This window comes from Elgaria multicarinata, chromosome 1 (genome assembly GCF_023053635.1).
Source record: "Elgaria multicarinata webbii isolate HBS135686 ecotype San Diego chromosome 1, rElgMul1.1.pri, whole genome shotgun sequence".
NCBI lineage: Eukaryota > Metazoa > Chordata > Lepidosauria > Squamata > Anguidae > Elgaria > Elgaria multicarinata.
In genome coordinates this window covers 219166185-219186806 of record NC_086171.1, presented here as the reverse complement: position 1 = coordinate 219186806, position 20622 = coordinate 219166185, and the positions used below count along the sequence as shown (strand labels likewise).

At 52.6% G+C, this 20622-nt stretch overlaps 1 protein-coding gene across 2 annotated transcripts; it reads left to right on the top strand.

Moving 5' to 3' along the window:
• The first annotated feature begins 317 nt into the window (after positions 1-317).
• On the top strand, positions 318-19618 carry NCOA5 (nuclear receptor coactivator 5). 2 transcript variants are annotated; one of them, XM_063147529.1, is made up of 8 exons: positions 318-406; positions 13474-13540; positions 15637-15885; positions 15991-16103; positions 16246-16372; positions 17041-17240; positions 18312-18638; positions 18927-19618. In XM_063147529.1, exons 2-8 carry the CDS (start codon positions 13503-13505, stop codon positions 19538-19540), a joined length of 1668 nt encoding a protein of 555 aa, XP_063003599.1. In that variant the 5' UTR covers positions 318-406; positions 13474-13502; the 3' UTR covers positions 19541-19618. The 2 variants fall into 2 exon arrangements, with proteins under 2 accessions (XP_063003599.1, XP_063003600.1); XM_063147530.1 differs by lacking the exon at positions 318-406 and having other exon boundaries at positions 12986-13540.
• The last annotated feature ends 1004 nt before the right edge of the window (positions 19619-20622 follow it).

Here is a 20622-nt window from a genome sequence, read left to right as displayed (position 1 = left end):
GGCGCGTCTCACACCGGCTGCAGCCCGACACGGCTGGGGATCTTGGGAGTTGTAGTCCAACCCAGCGCGCTCCGCTGCGCGCCTGAGGGGCGGGGGAGGGGCGCGGGCCGAGAGGGGCGGGATTGGCTGAGGCCTCCGGCCTCCCAGGCGGAGCGCCGCGGGGATTGGCGGTACTCCCGGAAGCGCTCATTGGCTGCAGTGGGGCAAGAGCTCCGCTCCCATTGGATGGGCACAAAGAGGACTACGAGTCCCAGCGCGCCCGAGGCCGGAAGGCGCGTCACTCGCTAGGAAGGACGAGTGCGGCAGGCGAAGCCCCGCCCAGCGTCGTGAGGAGAGGCCGTTGGCTGCGCTTGGCGCCTTTTGTCGTCGTTGCCGCCGCCGCCGCCGAGGATCCGGCCGGGCCGCGGTGAGTGGGTTGCGCCCTGCCTGTCCGCCCGCCCGCCTCCTTCAGCTCCGCAAGGGGCGCGTGGCTTCCGTGACCCCCGTCGGCCCGCGGGAGGCGCGCGTGCGCGCTGAGTGCGGGGGCGCGCCTGGGCTCTCGTGTGCGTGTGTGCGCGCCCCTGGGGCCCCGCCCTCTCCCTCGCGCGGGAGGCGCCTCTGCGGCTGCGCGCCCCGCCCTCTCGCGGCACGTGCGCGCGCGTCCCTCCCCTCTGTCGCGCCGCCGCCGCCCCCCCCCGCGAAGCGCGCTCCCGAGGCGGCCTCACGGTGACGCGCGCTCCCTCCTTCTCTCCCTCCCTCGTGCCGTCGCGGGCATCGCGGCTCCGGGCTGCTCTACGGGCTTCGCGTCCTTGGAAAGGGTCGGGGGGGGGGGTCCGCGTCGCCTCCGCCTCCCCCCCACACCCCCTCCCGGTAAAGGCCCGGCCGGGGCGGGGAGCCGCGCTTCGGATCCAGCGCCGCCGGGAAACCGCCCGCTCCGCCCGCCGGGCCCCTTGTTCCTCCCGCGGGCGCACCTTTGCCCCCCCTCATCGCGGGGGGGTCCTCCTCCTCCCCCCAACCCCCTCCCTCTCCCCTTCCCCCTCCGCAGAGCCCGGCTCCCGCCCCGTCTTCAAGTGCCGGAAAGCGCGCGGGTCGACTCTGGGCCGCCGCCGCCGCCGCGTGGCGGGGCCCCGTTTCCCTCGCGGACCCACACAGGCGGGGTCGAGACTGCAGAAACGCGTGGCTGTGGGGTTTAAAGAGCGGCTCCGCGGCCCTGTCTGCCAGGGAAATAACACCAGCAGCACGCAGGAAACGGGCTGCCCGCGGGGGCTTCTCGCAACGCGGAGAGAAAGCGGGCATCCCCCCGGCGTGTGAACGCCAGTGCCAGGTCTAACCCGCGTCTCCTGAGGGGCGGGGGGCGCCCAGGCCTCCCACGGAAGGCTTCGGTCTTGACAGGGGCCTTTCCCGCCAGCGTTACAGTGGGGGGTGGGAGGGTTTCTTCATCCTGCCCCGGATCGCGAGTCCTCTACTCCAGCGATATGCAACCTGTTGCAGAAGCGCCTTTATGCCTGGGCTGGGAGGGTTTAGCACAGTTCCCCCAGCCGTGAGTTGAGGTAGGACTGGCACAAAACACCTGCCGCAGGGAGGCTTGGCTGTGGCAGAATGCCTGCCCCTCCCTACCACCCCCTCCTCCCAGAACCCCCCCCTCGCACTCATCCCCTCTCCCCCCACAAACGATTTCACAGAATCACTCTACCCCTAAACTCCTTCTCAGGATCACTCCCCAAACAGCTGCACACCCTCAGCTTCAAGCCCCCCACCCCATCCCCAATAACCCGTCTTTTATCAGGATCATACTCTCAAGCCCACTCCTTGTTTCCCAGGGCCACCTGTTCTGTTTTTTTTTACCTCTTCCTTCCAGCCACACATGTGCTTCCATTCCCTCTCTCACACACACACACACACACGCGCACATACACACATACATCCACGCCCTCCAGGGTCCCATCCATCGTACACTTGCACCAGTTGCTCCTCCCATCCCTGCCTGGTTGCCCTGCTGTCTTCCCTAGTCTGTTTCTTCCTTTTTATATCTTTGCAGGGTGGCCTGGTGCTGTGTAGAACAATCTGCCAGCCGAGGCTTCCGTCACCCATCACCTTCCTTTCCACAGAAAGCCTCTGAACCCATGTGGCACCTCCTTTTTGCTTTTGTTTTAAACCGCTGCCTCAGAAGGGAGCGACCTCGTGGGTGCAGTGGCAGGTTGGGGAAGTCCCATCCTGGATTTTTGGTTAGTCCCCAATTAAGAGCAACGAAGGATGTTGCTTTCCTGATCCCTTTGCTACTGAAATCTGGGAGTGTGTTTCTGCTTCATGCCTAGTTAGGATGTCTACAGAAAACCAAGATTAATGATACTTTACAATTAAATGGGCTGATTAAGATATTTTAGTGAGCTTCGAATAACACATTTGTGCAGTAGCAATTTGGGGATTAAATATGCCCTTAAAATTAATAGTCATAGAATTAAGACTTGAGAGGTTAGACTCCCCCCTCTCTTATTTTTTTTAAAATTATTTTGCAAAATGGGAATGTCCAAACACAAGACTGATAAATATTTCTGCTGTTTCCCCCCAACTCTGTGCACACGTTTTGTTTCAGAATGATTGTAGCTCCTGAAACGGCCAGTGCTTCTAGGGCACACTGCTGGCTGCAGAGTTGTTTTGAGCATAAATGCAGAAAGGGATTTCCAGGCAGTGCTTCAGAAGAGCATTGCTGTCTTAATATAGCTGAGACCCAGCTAGGGTGGAATGACAGTGAGGATGTGTGAATACATCTGCCTTTGAACTTTTACAAATGGCATCCTCCCTAGTGTGTGTGTGGGGAGGGGGGCAGATCTGGATGAGGATTGCTGTGGGATTTATCTTCCTTGGTGTGTTTATTCCTCCATAAAAATGGACAGAGATACATTTATGTATCTCTGTGATCATGTCTTATTTGCAGCCTGTTGGCAGATATATTACAAGCCACGAAGAAAGGGGGAAAGGGCCGTGGCTCACTGGTAGAGCGCGTGCTTAGCATGCGGAGAGGTCCCAGGTTCAAAAATCCCCAGCATCTTCTGGTAAGGCTGGGAAAACTCCTGCCTCAAAATCTGGAGAGCTGCTGCCAGTCAGTGTCAACAATACCGGACTAGATGGACCAAGGTTCTGACTCAGTAAAAGGTACCTTCGTTTGTTCCTGTTAAGAGGTTCCACAAAAATTGTGCATTATTGGAGGGTTCCTTGTCTGAGAGGATGGAGTTCAGTTGGTGACACTTATTGGCAGGAGGCAGAAAGGACAGCTAGCTATTACTCTGATTGGGGTAAGCTGGCCTTAAAGTTGAAAACGAAAGTCATCAGCATTGTGGGGAACAGCAGGAAGGCTGTATTTCTTCTATGCTCAAATCATATTGACACAAAATTATGTTTCTAGGGGGAAAATAACAAGGTGAACAATAATAATAATAATAAATTTATTTCTTACCCGCCTCTCTATTTTGATCGAGCCGGGGAACAACAGTAAATGCAAAATAAGTTAAACATTTGTATAATGTAGATAACAGATCATAGTATTATGGGCCAGCAGGATGGTACTGTATAGATACCTTATTTCTTAATACTGTGCCATCACCATATGCAATAAGTTCAGCACTGTAATGTACCATGGGATTAGTTACATATACAGAATACAGGAGGTTTTATTTGGCTAATAGTGTCGGATTGTTTGGGAATTGATTTACATAAAAGAGCCTTTATATTGAATATTTATTTGGGACTGCTTATTCAAAACATTGTTTTAAGTAGACTTTCAGTATGTACCAGCTTCAGATCTCATTATCTGAAGTCACTGTTGCTATTATGTGACAGCGATTTCATTATTTACTAAACCGTATGTAAATAGAACTGCTTTTTGCTGCTCCTTGTTCATTTGCAAGGGTATCGTAGAGGAAACCTTCCTTTTGTAAGTTGTCTGCCTTTGACCTGTGATGGGAATGGAAGGTTGAGTAGTTTTGATAAGACAATGATGCAGCAAGTGTAGAGGCTTGTGTGTGTGTGGTGGCGGTGGCAGCGACGGCTTCTTTCTGGGGCCCTGGCTATTTTGATATCTTTGGGAACTCAGATGTTTTAGCTACGTCTGTTTTATATCGGAACGTTGCCAAGAGCAGCAGCTGTAAGATTTGTTTCTAAATCCCCCATCAACCACATCACCCATTCTCTGCTGAAAAGCCAGCTTTGAGCTCTTCAGTACCACCAGTGGACTGTCCCATGCTGGAAATTATCAATGGGAGAAGTTAAGGGCTTCCTTCAGGATCAGACAGATTGCAGGGAAGCTCAATATATCCATTGTGAGCATCTGCACTTGAGAGGCCGTTGGCCACAGAATGTTTGCAGCTGGCTCCTTTGAAGGGCCGTTGAGGAAGTACCTGGCACATCATCAGTAATAGACTTAGACAGTAGTCAGCTGAGAACGTTGATGGAACATAAACATGAAAACTGCTGCTGTGTGACTCTGCGAATATAATGGCTGAAGCCTGGATTGCAGCCAACATAATCTCAACAGATTTCAGAGGCAACATGGATCTTGAGGCCAACATTATAGAGTTCATTGGCAGAGGCCACGGCAAAGCAACATATATGAAGGGAACGTTTATCTGTGAAGAGGCTGCTTCACAAAAGTTGCAACTTCACAGCTGCCAGGAAGCAGCGCAGTTAAAAGTTAGCCAATGCGTTTGATCCCATGTACTTCAAATTGTTGCATGCTTTTGGCATGGCGGCTTATGAAGGGTTCTTTAGCAAGTAGGTATTTATGTTGGCATTTGTGCTGCCCAATATAGTGAGCAGGGCAGGGGTGTGAACAGTCGAAGATTCAAAATGAGTCTGGGCCAATAAGTTGGAGCCAATACTGAAAAACTAAAAGGGGGTCTCAGAATGTGGCTGGGGTGGGGGTGGGGATACACAGGGCGGTGCATCCATAAAGGCCACTAAGGCGGCCGCCTAGAGCGCCAAGTTCGGCGCCCCCGGAAGTCGCCCTCCCGCAGCTTCCGGGTGCGCCGTTCGCCCTGCTTCCCAGCGTCCCTGGCTTGGCTTCAGCCGAAGCCAACCTGGGACACTGGGGGGCGGGGTGCCGAACAGCGTACCCGGAAGCCGCCGCCCCAGCTGCCGCCCAACCCCAGCGGATCCTGGGGTTGGAGCTGACCGGCCCGCGGGGGGGAGCAGCGGCAGCCGGGCGGGGGGCGGCCTCGGCGGCCCCTCAGCAGCAGCAGCGGCGGCTCCTCACATCCCGGAGTCGGCGGCGGCTGTGAGGGGGTCGGTGGGCCCCTCTCTTACCCCCAGCCATGCCCGCCTGGAGAAGCCTCCATCTTTATTCCTCAATCGCAGTCACTCTCCAAACGTCCCTCCCAAGTCCCGCGGGGGGGGCCCCGGCTCCCAACAGCAACAGCGCCCGTGCATGTGCATTAACGCTTTGCAGAACTGCTTCGGATCCCGCTTCATTTCAAATAAATAAATAAATCTCGGCGGCTCGATCGGGGCCGTCGGAACCCGGACTTTCCCGCTCCTTCGGCTCGCGTGCCCCCGGGAATGCCGCCCGCCGCCTCGAGGCAGGACGGGAGCGGGTCCTTTCCCTCGCCCTACAGCGGGCCTGCTTGCTACAAGCCCGGCGCGATCCAAACAGCGTCTGCCGTTGCTGGTGGTTTGAGAACTGTTGGTGTTAAGCAACTGCGAAGGCTTCACGTTAAGGAAAGCCGCCTGGCCCGCCTCCTTCTAGCACTCCAGGCGCACGTACAAACGTCTCTTTGAATGGCCTCAACAAATAACCGGCAGTCCCGGCAAAGGGAAAAGGCGGCGGGGGAGCAACAGTAGGGGACGGCGGCGGAGGGTGCTTCGCGTGATGGGAAGGGGCGATCGGGGGTGCAGGGAGGGGGGAGACACAGGCATAGAGGGGGGGGTAACAACCCGTCGCCACGACAAACACCCTCCTTCCCCAAAGAGGAACGGCGGAGTTTAACAGACATCCTTTCCTCTCCCCCCTCCCCAAGCCCCATTAAGAATATTTTCCTCTTAAGAAATAACTTTGTTTGTTTTAACGTAGTTGAGCCGTGCGGGCAAGGATCTCTTTCCACGTGGCTCAGATCAAGGTTTGGAAAGGGTTAAAAAGGCATAATCTTTTATGAGTGAGTGAATGAGTGAGCGAGCGGGTGGGGTGGGGGGGGCGGCTTCAGAACGCACCTGCCTAGGGCGCAATACAGTCTGGCGCCGGGCCTGGGGATACACTGTGGTTGGAGTGGAGCGATAGACCCAGCTATATGGAACCAGGCCCTGGGACCCAACATGATGTGGAGGCGCTATCATAGAATCATAGAATAGCAGAGTTGGAAGGGGCCTGCAAGGCCATCGAGTCCAACCCCCTGCTCAATGCAGGAATCCACCCTAAAGCATCCCTGACAGATGGTTGTCCAGCTGCCTCTTGAATGCCTCTAGTGTGGGAGAGCCCACAACCTCACCAGGCAACTGATTCCACCGTCGCACTGCTCTAACAGTCAGGAAGTTTTTCCTGATGTCCAGCCGGAATCTGGCTTCCTTTAACTTGAGCCCGTTATTCCGTGTCCGGAATGCTGCAACTACACGACAGTCATGCAGAAGGCACCGCCTCAGCCTTCCTTTCTAACGGAAACAAATGCAAGTGTGTGTGTGATTTCACAAAAAGTCACATTGCTTCTGTTCAGCCCTGGCAGATTTCCACAGTGTCACGTGGTCCATAAACTTTATTTCCAGCAGGACCTGATGACAGTAACAGTGGAGAAGATAGATTAGTCGTGATGCGACCTCTTCACCTGGGTTCAGCACATAAACAGGACTGAATTACATTCCTTTTGGACGTGGAAGAACCCTTTGGACGTAGCATAAACCCTGGGCGGGAAGTGATGGGATGCAAACAGCAGCCTTTCTGTTGCCGCTGGCACATCTGAAGTGCTCCCTTTGCCAGCGCCTGGTAGCGCTTCTCCGATACGGGCAAGAGGGCTTCAGTGCTGTTAAATGAACCAACTACCACAGCTTTGCAAATACGTCCACAAACGTTATTAGCCCACAAACATTTTTGTTTCTACTTTGTGGTAACTTCAAAGGAGCAATTCTTCCCTCCCATCCTAGGACAAAAAACGTTTTGCATAATGGATAACTATGTTTTTAATAACAACTGTTCACAGCAAGCCTTTTCAGCTGATGGTGGATGTCCCCACTGGTTCTGTCTTCCCTGACCTCTTACCTCCCCTTTTTCTTTCGAGGACTAAAATTGAGTCTGGCTTGCTAGGATTTGGCTCCAGGATTGAGACCTCTGGGCATGTACAAAGGGTTTTTCTTACTCAGTGAAGAAACATACATAGAAATTAGACCACCTTGCAAAGTCTGAGACTAAATCTGGTCTGATAGCAGGCAGGTAATGGGGAAGACACCTCTGTCCGTGACCCCGAGGAGCTGCTGCAACCTCAGAGCAGGTAGCTCTGCTTGGTGGACTGACCCATCTTTGCTCCTTCATGCAAATCCTGGCAGTTTCTTCCTCCAACACCGAATCAGGAGCCTTCGTGTTTCAGCACTGGAGCATACAGGAGAACACTGGTGCTTGCCTGGTCACAAGGGAGGAAGGGGGACAAACGGCTTGTCTAAAGAAAAGGCTGAAGTGCTCAATTCCTACTTTGCCTCGGTCTTCTCCCAAAAGCGGGTCTATGACCCCCCTGGAAAAAGTGAAGTAGAAGTTGAGGGGGCAGAATTGCAGTTTGAGATTGATAAACAAATGGTCAAAGAACACCTAATTTCCTTGAATGAGTTTAAATCTCCAGGGCCTGATGAACTGCATCCTAGAGTAATGAAGGAGCTAGCAGAAGAACTCTCAGAACCTTTGTCTATTATCTTTGCAAAATCATGGAAGACGGGTGAGGTGCCGGACAACTGGAGGAGGGCTAACGTTGTCCCTATCTTCAAAAAGGGCAAAAAGGAGGAACCTGGGAACTACAGACCTGTCAGTCTGACATCCATCCCTGGGAAAATTCTGGAGCAGATTATAAAGAAGTCAATCTGTAAACACCTTGAAATCAATGCAGTGATTACTAGAAGCCAACATGGATTTGTCAGGAACAAGTCCTGTCAGACTAATTTGATCTCATTTTTGATAGGATAACCTCCCTTGTGAACTGTGGGAATGCTGTGGACATCATATATCTTGACTTCAGCAAAGCTTTTGACAAAGTACCACATGACATTCTGATTAACAAACTAGCTAAAAGTGGGCTAGATGGAACAACTATTAGGTGGATTCACAGTTGGCTACAGAATCGGACTCAAAGAGTACTTATCAATGGAACCTTCTCAAAATGGGGAGAGGCAACGAGTGGGGTGCCGCAGGGCTCAGTCCTGGGCCCTGTGCTCTTCAACATTTTTATTAATGATTTGGATGAGGAGGTGCAGGGAACCCTGATCAAATTTGCAGATGACACAAAACTGGGTGGGATAGCTAATACCCTGGAAGACAGAAACAAACTTCAAAGTGATCTTGATAGGCTGGAGTGCTGGGCTGAAAACAACAGAATGAAATTTAATAGGGATAAATGCCAAGTTCTACATTTAGGAAATAGAAACCAAAGGCACAGTTACAATTATTATTATTATTATTTATTTATATAGCACCATCAATGTACATGGTGCTGTACAGAGTAAAACAGTAAATAGCAAGACCCTGCCGCATAGGCTTACATTCTAATAAAATCATAATAAAACAATAAGGAGGGGAAGAGAATGCAAACAGGCACAGGGTAGGGTAAACAGGCACTGGGTAGGGTAAAACTAACAGTATAAAGTCAGAACAAAATCAGGTTTTAAAAGCTTTAGGAAAAAGAAAAGTTTTTAGCTGAGCTTTAAAAGCTGTGGTTGAACTTGTAGTTCTCAAATGTTCTGGAAGAGCGTTCCAGGCATAAGGGGCAGCAGAAGAAAATGGACGAAGCTGAGCAAGGGAAGTAGAGACCCTTGGGCAGGTGAGAAACATGGCATCAGAGGAGCGAAGAGCACGAGCGGGGCAATAGTGTGAGATGAGAGAGAAGAGATAGGAAGGAGCTAGACTGTGAAAAGCTTTGTAGGTCAACAGGAGAAGTTTATATTGGATTCTGAAGTGAATTGGAAGCCAATGAAGAGATTTCAGAAGTGGAGTTACATGGTCAGAGCGGCGAGCCAAGAAGATGATCTTAGCAGCAGAGTGGTGAACAGAAACCAACGGACTGATGTGAGAAGAAGGAAGGCCAGTGAGAAGAAGGTTGCAGTAGTCCAACCGAGAAATAACCAATGCATGAACAAGAGTCTTGGCAGAAGAGACAGACAAAAATGATCGAATCCTGGCAATATTATACAGGAAAAAATGACAGGATTTAGCTACTGCCTCAATATGAGGAATAAAGGAGAGCGAGGAATCAAATATAAAGCCAAGGCTACGAGCTTCCTTGACCGGAGTAAGCGTAACATCATTGACAGTAAGAGAGAATGAGAGATGAGGAGAAGGTTTAGGAGGAAAAAGAAGCAATTCAGTCTTTGCCATATTAAGTTTCAAACGACGATGAAGCAACCAAGCTGAGATATCTGAAAGACATGCCGAGATACGATCGTGGACATCAGGAGAAAGATCCGGAGATGAAAGATATAATTGTGTATCATCGGCATACAGATGATATTGGAGGTCATGAGATTGAATAAGATTACCCAAGGGCAACATGTATAAAGAAAACAACAACGGACCAAGCACCGAGCCTTGCGGAAACCCTACTGAAAGGGGAAAAGAAGAAGACGAGCTGCCATTAGCCAACACGCTGAAAGAGCGACCCGCTAGATAGGAGGCAAACCAGTTATAGACAGAGCCACAAAATCCAAGGTCATGAAGGGAATCTAAAAGAAGATCATGATCAACCGTGTCAAAGGCTGCAGTTAGATCAAGGAGAATAAGAACGGAATAATGGCCTTTAGACTTGGCAGTAAGAAGAATGGAATGCAAAGGACGGAATCCAGATTGAAAAGGATCCAGAGCAGAGTTACTAGAAAGAAAATCAAGACAACGAGAGTAGACCACACGCTCCAGGATCTTTGAAACAAACGGCAACAAAGAGACAGGTCAGTAGTTAAACAGAGATAGCCTATCAAGAGTAGGTTTCTTGAGAATAGGAGAGACTGTAGCATGTTTAAAAGCAGAAGGAAATGAACCAGAGGACAGAGAAGAATTAATAATATGAAGCAAGGAAGGGAGGATAGCAATACTACAAACGAGAAGGATCTTGGAATTGTTGTAGATCGCAAGCTAAATATGAGCCAACAGTGCGATACGGCTGCAAGAAAGGCAAATGCTATTTTGGGCTGCATTAATAGAAGTATAGCTTCCAAATCACGTGAGGTACTGGTTCCTCTCTATTCGGCCCTGGTTAGGCTTCATCTAGAGTATTGTGTCCAGTTCTGGGCTCCTCAATTCAAGAAGGATGCAGACAAGCTGGAGCGTGTTCAGAAGAGGGCAACCAGGATGATCAGGGGTCTAGAAACAAAGTCCTATGAAGAGAGACTGAAAGAACTGGGCATGTTTAGCCTGGAGAAGAGAAGATGGAGGGGAGACATGATAGCACTCTTCAAATACTTAAAAGGTTGTCACACAGAGGGGGCCCAGGATCTCTTCTCGATCCTCCCATAGTGCACGACATGGAATAACAGGCTCAAGTTAAAGGAAGCCAGATTCCAGCTGGAGATCAGGAAAAACTTCCTGACTGTTAGAGCAGTGCGACGGTGGAATCAGTTACCTAGGGAGGTTGTGGCCTCTCCCACCCTAGAGGCCTTCAAGAGGCAGCTGGACAACCATCTGTCAGGGATGCTTTAGGGTGGATTCCTGCATTGAGCAGGGGGTTGGACTCGATGGCCTTGTAGGCCCCTTCCAGCTCTGCTATTCTATGATTCTAAAGGCAAAGCTGGGGGCTTTTCATGCAAACTGCAGATTCTCAGGACTGCCATATCTATAGGGGTGGCTGTGTGGAAATACCACCAACTGTTGGCTATTACCACCTAATGAAAGATAATAATAATGATGATGTTGCAATTACAAAGGGGCAGAAACTTCATACAATGCAACAATGGGGAGAGCCACAGCTCAGTGGCAGAGCAGTCGCTTTGCACGCAGGGGGTCTCGCTGACCCCACCCCTGGTGGCAGCATCTTAGTGGAAAAAAGCAACAGGAAGCAGGGATGGGAAAAGGTCTTTCTCTGCCTGAGACCCCGCAGGCCCATGGCCAGTCGGAGCAGCTTCCTAGGATCCTCTACTGATGTTCTGCTTCCTTATTTTGTAAATGTCTCAGTGTGTTTTACTCTGAATCCAATATTTTATTCATTCATTCAAAATTATTTTAGGACTCCTTTAAGGGTAGAGCCCCATATTTTTGAGTTGTTTTCTAGAATTTGGAATTATTTAGCAGGAAGGGTATCGTGGCAGCAGAGGAAACATTGCTATAGGGGAAGTTATGCACGTGCAAGGACAGGGGAAAGGTTGTAGTCAATTGCAAGTTCAAAATAAATCAGCACTATGATGCAGCTGCAAAAAAGGCAGATATGATTCTTTGGTTGCTCTAATAGTATCTATTGCTTTTAAATTATATATTGTTTTAACCTGGATCATGGTTTAATTTGTTTTTAACTGTGTATATTTATTGTTTTATACTGTTATGTTTTTATCTGTATGCCTCCCTGCGATCTTAGTGACGTAGGGCGGGATATAAATATTTCAAATAATAAATAAATAAATAAATAATAGTATTATAGTTTCTGAAGTAACAGCTCTACATTATTGTGCACTAGTCAAACCTCATCTGGAGTGCAGTTCTGGATGCACACTTTGAAGAAGGATACAGACCAGAGGTGGGCCCGGTCCTCCCAACCCCCAAACCTGCCTAGAGATGTGAAGGGTTTTTTTTTGGGGGGGGGGGGGGAAACGACCCAGAAAAATTAGGAAAAAAACAAATTTCCCATTTTTTCCCCCAAGGACCATTTTTGTTTTCCCCCCTGAAAAATTGAACAGCTTTGGATTATAAAGTACTTTCTATTAGAATGTAAGACAGGGTGTTTATATATTCTTACCAAGCCTTTGTTCACCCTTCAAATGATTTCTAAAATCTATGTAATAAGATGTATCTGCAGGGTTTCCAGCATAGTTATTTTTTCCATTTCTTATAAAAATTATTGATCCAATGTATCTTTTACTGATAGACATTTTGGATTGCCCCAAGTCATGTCCAGTTTCCAGCATGTGAATAGAGCCACCATATCATCATACGGAAGAAAACGTATCTTTTTGACGGTTTGGGTTTTGTTCTACAGAGTCCTGCGTTTCTTGTCTTCCTCTGCCACCAGTTCTTCCGGCTTCTTCCGGCTTCTAGGATGATTCATATGTTTCAGAGACTACTTGGTGATGTTCCTTCTAGTCAGATATAAACTAAGAATCTAAAATATCATAGAACAGCAGAGTTGGAAGGGGCCTACAAGGCCATCGAGTCCAACCCCCTGCTCAATGCTCATCTCTTACCCTTTCTAGTAGCTTTGCATTTTGTCAATCATTTTTTTAGGTTGATCAAGTAAAAAAGGTATCCCAACAACTCAGGCGGCAGATTTTTTTAAATTGTCAATTACTTTTTTATGTTAAGTTTTTACAAAGGGCTCAAGAGCCAGATGTCGTCTTAGAAGACGGATCCCTCCTCCTCTCACTCAGGAAGAAATGGCTCCACTGAAATGATTCCTGCTGTGATACTTGTTCACATCATCTAAAACTACAGATTCTTTTTTTATTATTCAGAACGATTTCATGCATATGTAAATTCATTCCGTTTTAATTGTTTCACGCACACTTCACTTGTTTCATATCATTATCATTAATTTACTGAGATTCCTTGTAATCGGCCGACAGCCCTGGTTCTTATACTGTGGCATGATCAGCTTGGTGTGGACACCTGGAGGTGGGGCGGGGGGGGGTGTATGATGATTTCCAATGCAGCTTTGTAAGGCGACTTTTCCGACCTGCGCTCCTTTCTGTCATGGTAGCTGGATGCCGTTTTGACTTTGTGGCATAGCTTCTGCATCCCATCCCTTTGGATTCTCCGAATGAACAACAGAAATACGGGCCTGCCTCGTGGCAACCAGGCTAGGGGCTGCCTGGCCACCTGTCCGCCCTTCCTTGCCTAGGCTCTTAGAGTCCTGGAGGATAGTTTCCAGGAGAAGGCGCGTGCCTCTGGGGCAGTCGGCAAGACAGCTGGCTCCGTCCTGGAGCTTCTTTGGAGGAATCCTTCGGCAGACAATTGCGCTCTACTGTATCTTTGATGTAATAAAGGTTGCCTAAGTGACAGCTGCCTTGTTGCGTGGATTTCCTTGTTCTGTCTGGTGGACTTTGAACTTTGTTACTTTCTTTTCAATATGCTGACGATCTTTTCTTTGTCTCATAGCATTGAACAGATGGGTTGATTATTCTTTTCAGATATTAATAAAGCCGCGGAAAGAAGAAATATGAATAAGGCTCCCTCAAGGTCCAGCCCAGCACGAAGGTAAAGTACCGTGAAGCAACCAGTTCCCCTAGGAAATTGGGCTTAGGGCAGAAGTGCACCTTCCTCTGCTCATGGTGGATCTTCCTTGGAGGGGAATCCCAAGGCGATTCCTTGCTGAGTGCAGCCTCCCAACCTGTGCTCGTCGCTGGGCTCCTCCCGAGCTCAGCACAGGTGGGCGGAAGTGAGTGTTCCTGCCTGTTTGGCTCCGCAGCCTCCCTCGCGAGCGCTGTGGAGCTGAGAGCGTCCTTCGGGCTGTACCACAGAGGAGAAGGCAGCAACAGATGTTGCGCCCCAGGGCAGAGGCTACAAGGGAGCGCTGTCCCTCACGCGCGGGCCTTTTCTTTGCAGCTGCATTGCCCTGAAGGCAGGGGCGTGGCATCTACTTTGCAAGAAAGAGGATTCTCCTGTCATCTGTTGGCACTACATCAGTGTGTGTGCGCATCACGCACAGGTAGTTCTCTTGGCATTAGGAGAAAGCTGTGCACAAGTCCCATACCTGGCTGCCGCTTCTGCAAGATCAGGGGCTGAGATGTTGCCAGGGGTGCCAGCAGCCAAAGCGCAAGCAGGTGCCGCAGCATCATTTTTGATGCCCGTGGCCAAAGCGCATGCGTACGCTGGGGCATTGCATTGCCCTGATCGCTGTGGGCAGAGCGCATGCGGGTATCAGGACATTGCATTGTCCTGGGTGCCAGTGGGCAGAGCATGAATGGGTGGAGTAGTGCTATCTGAGCTCTTACACATGGTGTGTCTGTACCTGTTGCGTGCAAGCCCAGTCTTCATCGTTCAAGAACTGTCGCCAGCCAGGTGGGTGGTGGTGGTGGTGGTACAACGTTCAACTTTCTCCATCTTTCCAAGTTGCTTGGTACGCTGCTCTTCTGGTTGGGGACCGTTTCTGGCTCTGTGACTTTCAAGAGGATTCCCCGGTTCAGTTGAAATCTATTTCAGACGTCACTTGTATGAGGTCAAAAGCTATTTGAGGTATTATTACCTACACCGAGTTGGGGGAGAGTTAGAAGTTAAAAGAAAGAACCATCCAGCACCACCTTGAGTTCTCCATAACGTTCAACGTTAAGCAGACAGGTCTTCCAGCTATTCTTAGTGTCTCTTGCCTAGGGAAGGGTCAGCTATGCTTGGCCGGGTACATGGGGCCCTGCAACCCGAGGGCATTGATCTATTGACTATGCTTCGTCAACATGGATTGGGGCTGGTGACCAGATGAATATTCCTCTGCGGCTGTCCCGCTCCCTTGACTTTTCTAGGCGTTCTGAAAAGTGGGGATCTGTCTGTCTTCTTGGCGTTCGTGGCCTATAATCCAGGAGATGTGCTGTCATGGGAGAGGCATGCAAGTGAAACAACGTCCTGTTCTGAAGGAAGCAGCTTCCCTCCTGCTATGGGTGTAGAGTCCCAGGCTTCTGCACAGGCCATCAGTCCTTGTAGCAACACCACTTTTCCTCGGTGTTCACAGCTGGTTTTTCTGGAACTGTATGCACTTTGAGCAAATCCCCAGGGAGCCTGGGGTGAGCTGGCGGTTCTCCTGAAGGGTGCTAAGGCCAGCCCACTGGTGCTCATGCCAGAATGCCTTCCGCTACAGGCCAACACACAGCTTTGATATTTTGGGCATCCCATTCTTGGGAAGAGCCCTCGTAGGGTTCTGGGGAGGGGGTGGGCTCTGGAGCATTTGACTGAGGCCTACTTTTCACCGGGATGCTAAATACGTGCCTGAGCTGAAGCCCTCCAGACTGCCGGTGGGGAGCTCACGCTCTTCCATAAAAACCTTCCCTGCCTATAGAAAGTTGGATGTCAGGGCGAAGGCTCCTAGCCTCGCCTCCTTGCTGACATGCTAGCTGCACATGTGACGAGGGGCTTGCTTTCTGTGGAGCAGCAAGGAGCGGGGGCCCCTGAGCCCCCAGCAGCAACCCAGTCAGAGGTTTTCCTTCTTAGCGGCTGCACGATGTCAGAGTCCCTTTGCATCCTGGAGCGCAGCTGCACGCGCGCCCACTCGTCTTGGGGGCGTTCCTAGACGTGTGTTGGCCAGCCGTGCCAGACCGTCCCGTTGGCAGCTCCTGCCTAAAGGCTTTCCCCGGTGCTTCTTTTAGAGAGCCCTTGCCCTATGGCGAGAGAGATGCCAGGCGCGACCGCTCTCCGAACCGGGGCAGTCCACGGAGAGAAACTAGAGATGGCCGGAATGGCAGAGATTCCAGGGATCCCCGGGACCTTCGGGTTAGAGATGCGAGGGCCCCCCGAGACCACAGGGATCCCAGAGACTTCCGAGACCACAGAGACCTGAGGGATCCCCGGGAGCCACTCTACGAGCGCTACAAGGACACCCGAGAGCCTCCCTACAGGTATGCAGGGATGGGGAGAGTGCCTGGAGAGGAGCAGTGGGCATGTGCGGTTGGTGCTTGGGTGCTGGCACCCAGATACGAGCCTGTCCGCTGTCTGCTTTGTAGGCGAGAGGAGGGCTATGACCGCTACGGGCGCCCCGATGACTATTACCGGAGGCGGGATGACTCCTACGAACGCTACCGAGAGCCCGTGGACAGGCCCCCCTTGAGTACTGAAGGTCAGTGTCAGGTGGACGTGCTCCTGGCTCCTGGCAGTGGGATTGGGGGGGCAGGGCGGGACGAGGAAGGGAAGGCCTTTTGCCCTGACGGGTGGCTCTGAAGGGAAGGCCTTTTGCCCTGACGGTTGGCGCTTCCCCGCAGAGCGCATGAAGCGTGAGGAGCGGCGCCGGGAAGAGCTGTACCGCCAGTTCTTTGAGGACATCAAGAGGCGCATTGATACGGAGCGGCCTGTCGACTGCTCAGTGATCGTGGTCAACAAGCAGACCAAGTAAGGCACCTCTTGGGTGAGCACCCAGCCCCCTCCCCAAAGCCCCACCCTCTCAGAAGGGGGGAGGGCAGGAGAGTGACCGCGCTGCCGCTCCGTTGCTTTGCGTTTCCCTCGTCTTCCACGTGTAAAGAATGCGTGGAGCGAGTGACGCAGGCTGCCCAAGCGAGGCCCCTCCCGGCGCTCGGAGCGCTCCTCCCAGCCAGTGCCCGGGCTGGGCATCTGGCTTTGCTCGGCCCGGCCTGCCCTGCCTGGGGAGCCCACGTGGAGCAAAGCAGGCTCCCCATCTGAGGCACTGCCTGGAGGAGCTGCAGCTGGTGCTTTGGTCTGCACCCCGTTGGCTGCAGCGGGCAGCCCCCAGCCCCCTGACGTCATCTCCGGCCCCGGTACCCAAAAGGGTTCCCTGTCCCATGGCGACGTGTGGGTGACTTGCCTCCCAGTTGCTCTTTCCTTGCGTCTTGTTCTGTGGCCAGTAGCGTTCTTCTGACGCCACCCTGGCCTGGATGCTGGGACAGGGCTGGGCTGGGGGCGCCTGGAGCTGCGCAGTCCTCCTGGCTCATAGCGAGGCGGCGGAGAGGCGCCACTGTCCGGAGGCCGCGCCAGCTGCCATGAAACCGCAGTTGCTCTCCCCGAAGCCCTTTCTCACGTGGGGTGGCTTTTGTTTCGGTCAGGGAGTATGCCGAGTCGGTGGGGCGGAAGGTACGTGACCTCGGCATGATGGTGGACCTGATCTTCCTCAATTCGGAGATGTCTTTGCAGCAAGCGCTGGATGACGTGAGCCAAGGGGGCTCTGCCTTTGCCATTGTCATCACCCAGCAGCATCAAGTTCACCACTCCTGCACCGTCAACATCATGTTTGGCACCCCACAAGGTATGAGGGTCCGAGCGGGGCAGCTGCTTCTTCTTCTCCCCCAGGCTGACCTCTGTGAGGAGGAGGGGCCGTGGCCCCAGAATCCACATTACGTGGAGGAGCCTTGGGGGGTGGTCTCCATTGCGGCCTTAAGACCAGCTTTTGGCCTTCGTGGGTGTTGGGAACGTGAACCTGTGTGTGCAGCTCCGAGGGCTGCATGGCAGGGTGCTCTTCCGCTCTCACCGCTCCAGCCTCCGCCTCTGCCCTCTTCACGTAGTCCTCTAGACTCCGGGGAGGGAGTTTTAAGAAGATTACCGTTAGCTCAGCTTCCCCCCTCAATGTAGGATCTCTCCCCCAACTCCCCAGATTAATCCGCTTAATTCACCCTGGATGATTTATTTCAGCTGTTGGACTTGAGTTTTCTAGTTGGGATAATTCTGGGGTGGGGGTGGGGGTTTAACCACGGACACCATGTTTGCTGGAATTCGTATTATAATTGAGAAGGCATCTAAAGCTTTTCTAGGTGCTGTGCAAAGATTGAGTACAATAGACTCCCTGCCCGCAGTTACAGAATACACTTCATAACCAGGCAGACGAGACCTTGAGGAAGACCGAGGTCCGGGCGGTAGAACCTGGTGGGCTCCCTTTGCTTGGCAGCTTCAACAGAGGGGCCTGCAAGGGCGTTGTTTCCCGTAGGATGGAACGGTGGCGTTCTGCTTGAGATGTGAAGGCTCTGTCTGTGTGTGAGTGTGTGTGTGTGTGTGTATGGGGGTGTGTGACGACAACAGCAGTGACTTCTCCCTCCCCACCCCCCGATTTCCCTGGCCCCTCCCATCTCTGCTTCAGCAGAGGAGACTGCACAGCTGCACTTCTTTAGAGGAGGCGGAGCTGCTGCTGATGTAGCAACAGGTTGCGCTGCAGGTGTGCAGCCCCAGGGCCTGGGGAGGCTTTCAGCGCCAGGGGAAGAAGCTCCTGGGAAACCCGGGGTTCCCGGGAGGGACTCGCCCTGCCCCCTGGCCTGTCCGGGATGTCCTCTCCGGACCAGGCAGCACACTGATGCCAGCAGTGCTCATGCCACCTCTCCTGCCACAGAGCACCGTAACATGCCACAGGCCGATGCCATGGTGCTGGTGGCCAAGAACTACGAGCGCTACAAGTCGGAGGTCCGGGAGAAGGAGCGTGAGGAGATTGCAAGGCAGGCTGCCAAGATGGCTGATGAAACCATTCTCCAGGAGCGGGAGCGCCCCTCCCCGGTTGAGGAGGGGAGCCTCCGAGGGGGCCACCCTCAGGCCATCCAGGCGCTCCTGAACTTGCTGGCAGACAATCGCTACTTGACCGCCGAAGAGACGGACAAGATCATCAACTACCTGAGGGAGCGCAAGGAGCAGCAGCTGCGGACCAGTGCCGACGCTCTTCCTGGTAGGTTGGCAGCTGGGTGGCTCAGTCAGGAAGTCGGGGGTGGGCTGCTCAGACTGCTACATGTGGGGCGGGGGCAATGCCTTCCGGCTTCTCCTTCCCACCCGCCTGCCTGCCTGCCCAGTTGACCATGGCTTTCTGCTCTGGAGGTTTAGGGGCCCACAAAGAATTGGAGCGTCTGCCGGCTGGTTGGGCTCCCAAGACGCAAGCACAGGCACGAAAGGGGAGGGGAGGGCGGGGCGCGCCTCCCCGGCCTTAATCCTCTTGTCTGCTTGTGTCTTGTCTCCGCAGCTTCCCTTCCCAGGCAGCCCCTCGGAGCATCATCAGGGTCCTCGTTGTCCAGCCTTCCCAGCTCCCAGGCGCACCAGAGCAGCCAGGCTCTGCCGTCGTCTGGCTCAGCCACAGCGGCTTCCAACCCCCAGCAGGAGCTGCAGGCCAAGATCCTCAGCCTTTTCAACAGCGGAGCGGCGGCTGCCGCGGTCGCAGCTGTCACCAACAGCGGTTCAGCCGTGGGAACGTCTCAGAACCCCGGCTTTGGCACAGGACCCAGCGGCACGCAGAGCCGCACTGCCGGACTCCCTCAGTCCCAGCAGCGGGCCCCAGCTCAGAGCGGGCAGTTCCCAAGCCACCCTGGTTCTGGTAGGGGTGCTGGCCCAAGAGCCACAGCTCCGACGCCATCGCAGCCACTGTACCAGAACCGCCCCTCCGCTCCGAGCAATGCTGGTGCCTCGAGGCAAGCGTCGTCTTCTGGGATCAACTTCGACAATCCCAGTGTGCAGAAGGCCCTGGACACTCTGATCCAGAGCGGCCCTGCCCTCTCGCACCTGGTGAGCCAGACGGTGGGCCAAGCCCGGGCAGCTCCTCCAGCCCAACAGCCCTTGGGCTCTTACCAGCGGCATTACTAAGGCCAGCCCAGGGCATCTCCCTCCCTCTGTCCTGAAGAGCCTCCACGTGCATGTCCCTCCTCCCCCCGCCCACCCACCCCTCCAATCTCACCCAGGTGGATTCCTTCCTTCGCCTTGTGGCCGCGGAGAAGGGTGCTCCGTCATCGCCACTGGTGCTGAAGCGGCTCGGAGCCTTTTCCTCCCAGTCCAAGGTTGACCCAGCTGCTCTTACTTCAGGTCCTCAGAAATCAAGGGCTGGCTCAGAGCCAGCAAGGGTGTCCGTGGGCTTCGTCATGGATAGAAATCTCTGGTGTGTTACGGGAGATCCTTGCCAAGGGCTCGTGGGCCTGAGTGTCTTGTCGGAGAACCTACTTTTACGGACTTCCGCTGCCCACAATTGCTTTTTTAAAGGCCGCTGCAGATTCTGCAGTGCAGCTTCATCCTTCTTTGAAATGGTTAAGAGATGCTTTTCTGTGTTGCCAACGGCCCGTTGGGTGCTGCAGCTGCCCTCTTGATTTGATGTTGTTGTACAAACATTCGTCGGACGTCGGCACCCGTTTCGTTGCAGATAAGGTAGTTGCTCAAGAGGATATTGGGGGTAAGTTGCTGAGCCTCATTCCTGAGCTGTAGATGTTCTGTTCTTGAATGGTTTTGTCATGTAGATACCTCTGTATTGTTAACATAACTTTTTAAGAAAATATATATATATATATATATATGTATATATTAAAAAAAACCCACTGGTGTGGCTCTTTGCGGGTTGCTTCCGATAATGCAGGAGGGTTGGAGAATGCGGTCCCTGCACTGGGTGCCCTGCGTCTGTCCGTCCGTCCCCCCAAGCACCACCATCACCTCTTGGTGCTGCTCTTAATTGTTTAGTGTAATTAGGAAGGACATTCCCCACTCCAAAGTGCTTGAGAAGAGAATGTATCTGATTAAAGGTGAGTGATGGAAGACATGCTAGAAGTATGCAAAACCATGCATGGCGTGGATCAGGCCGATCCGGGCCCCCTAATTTCAGATCCGAATCGGGTCAGGGGAGGTCCGATCTGGAGCTCTGGATGCCATTTTAGGTCAAACCACTCTTTTACCTCATTGACTTG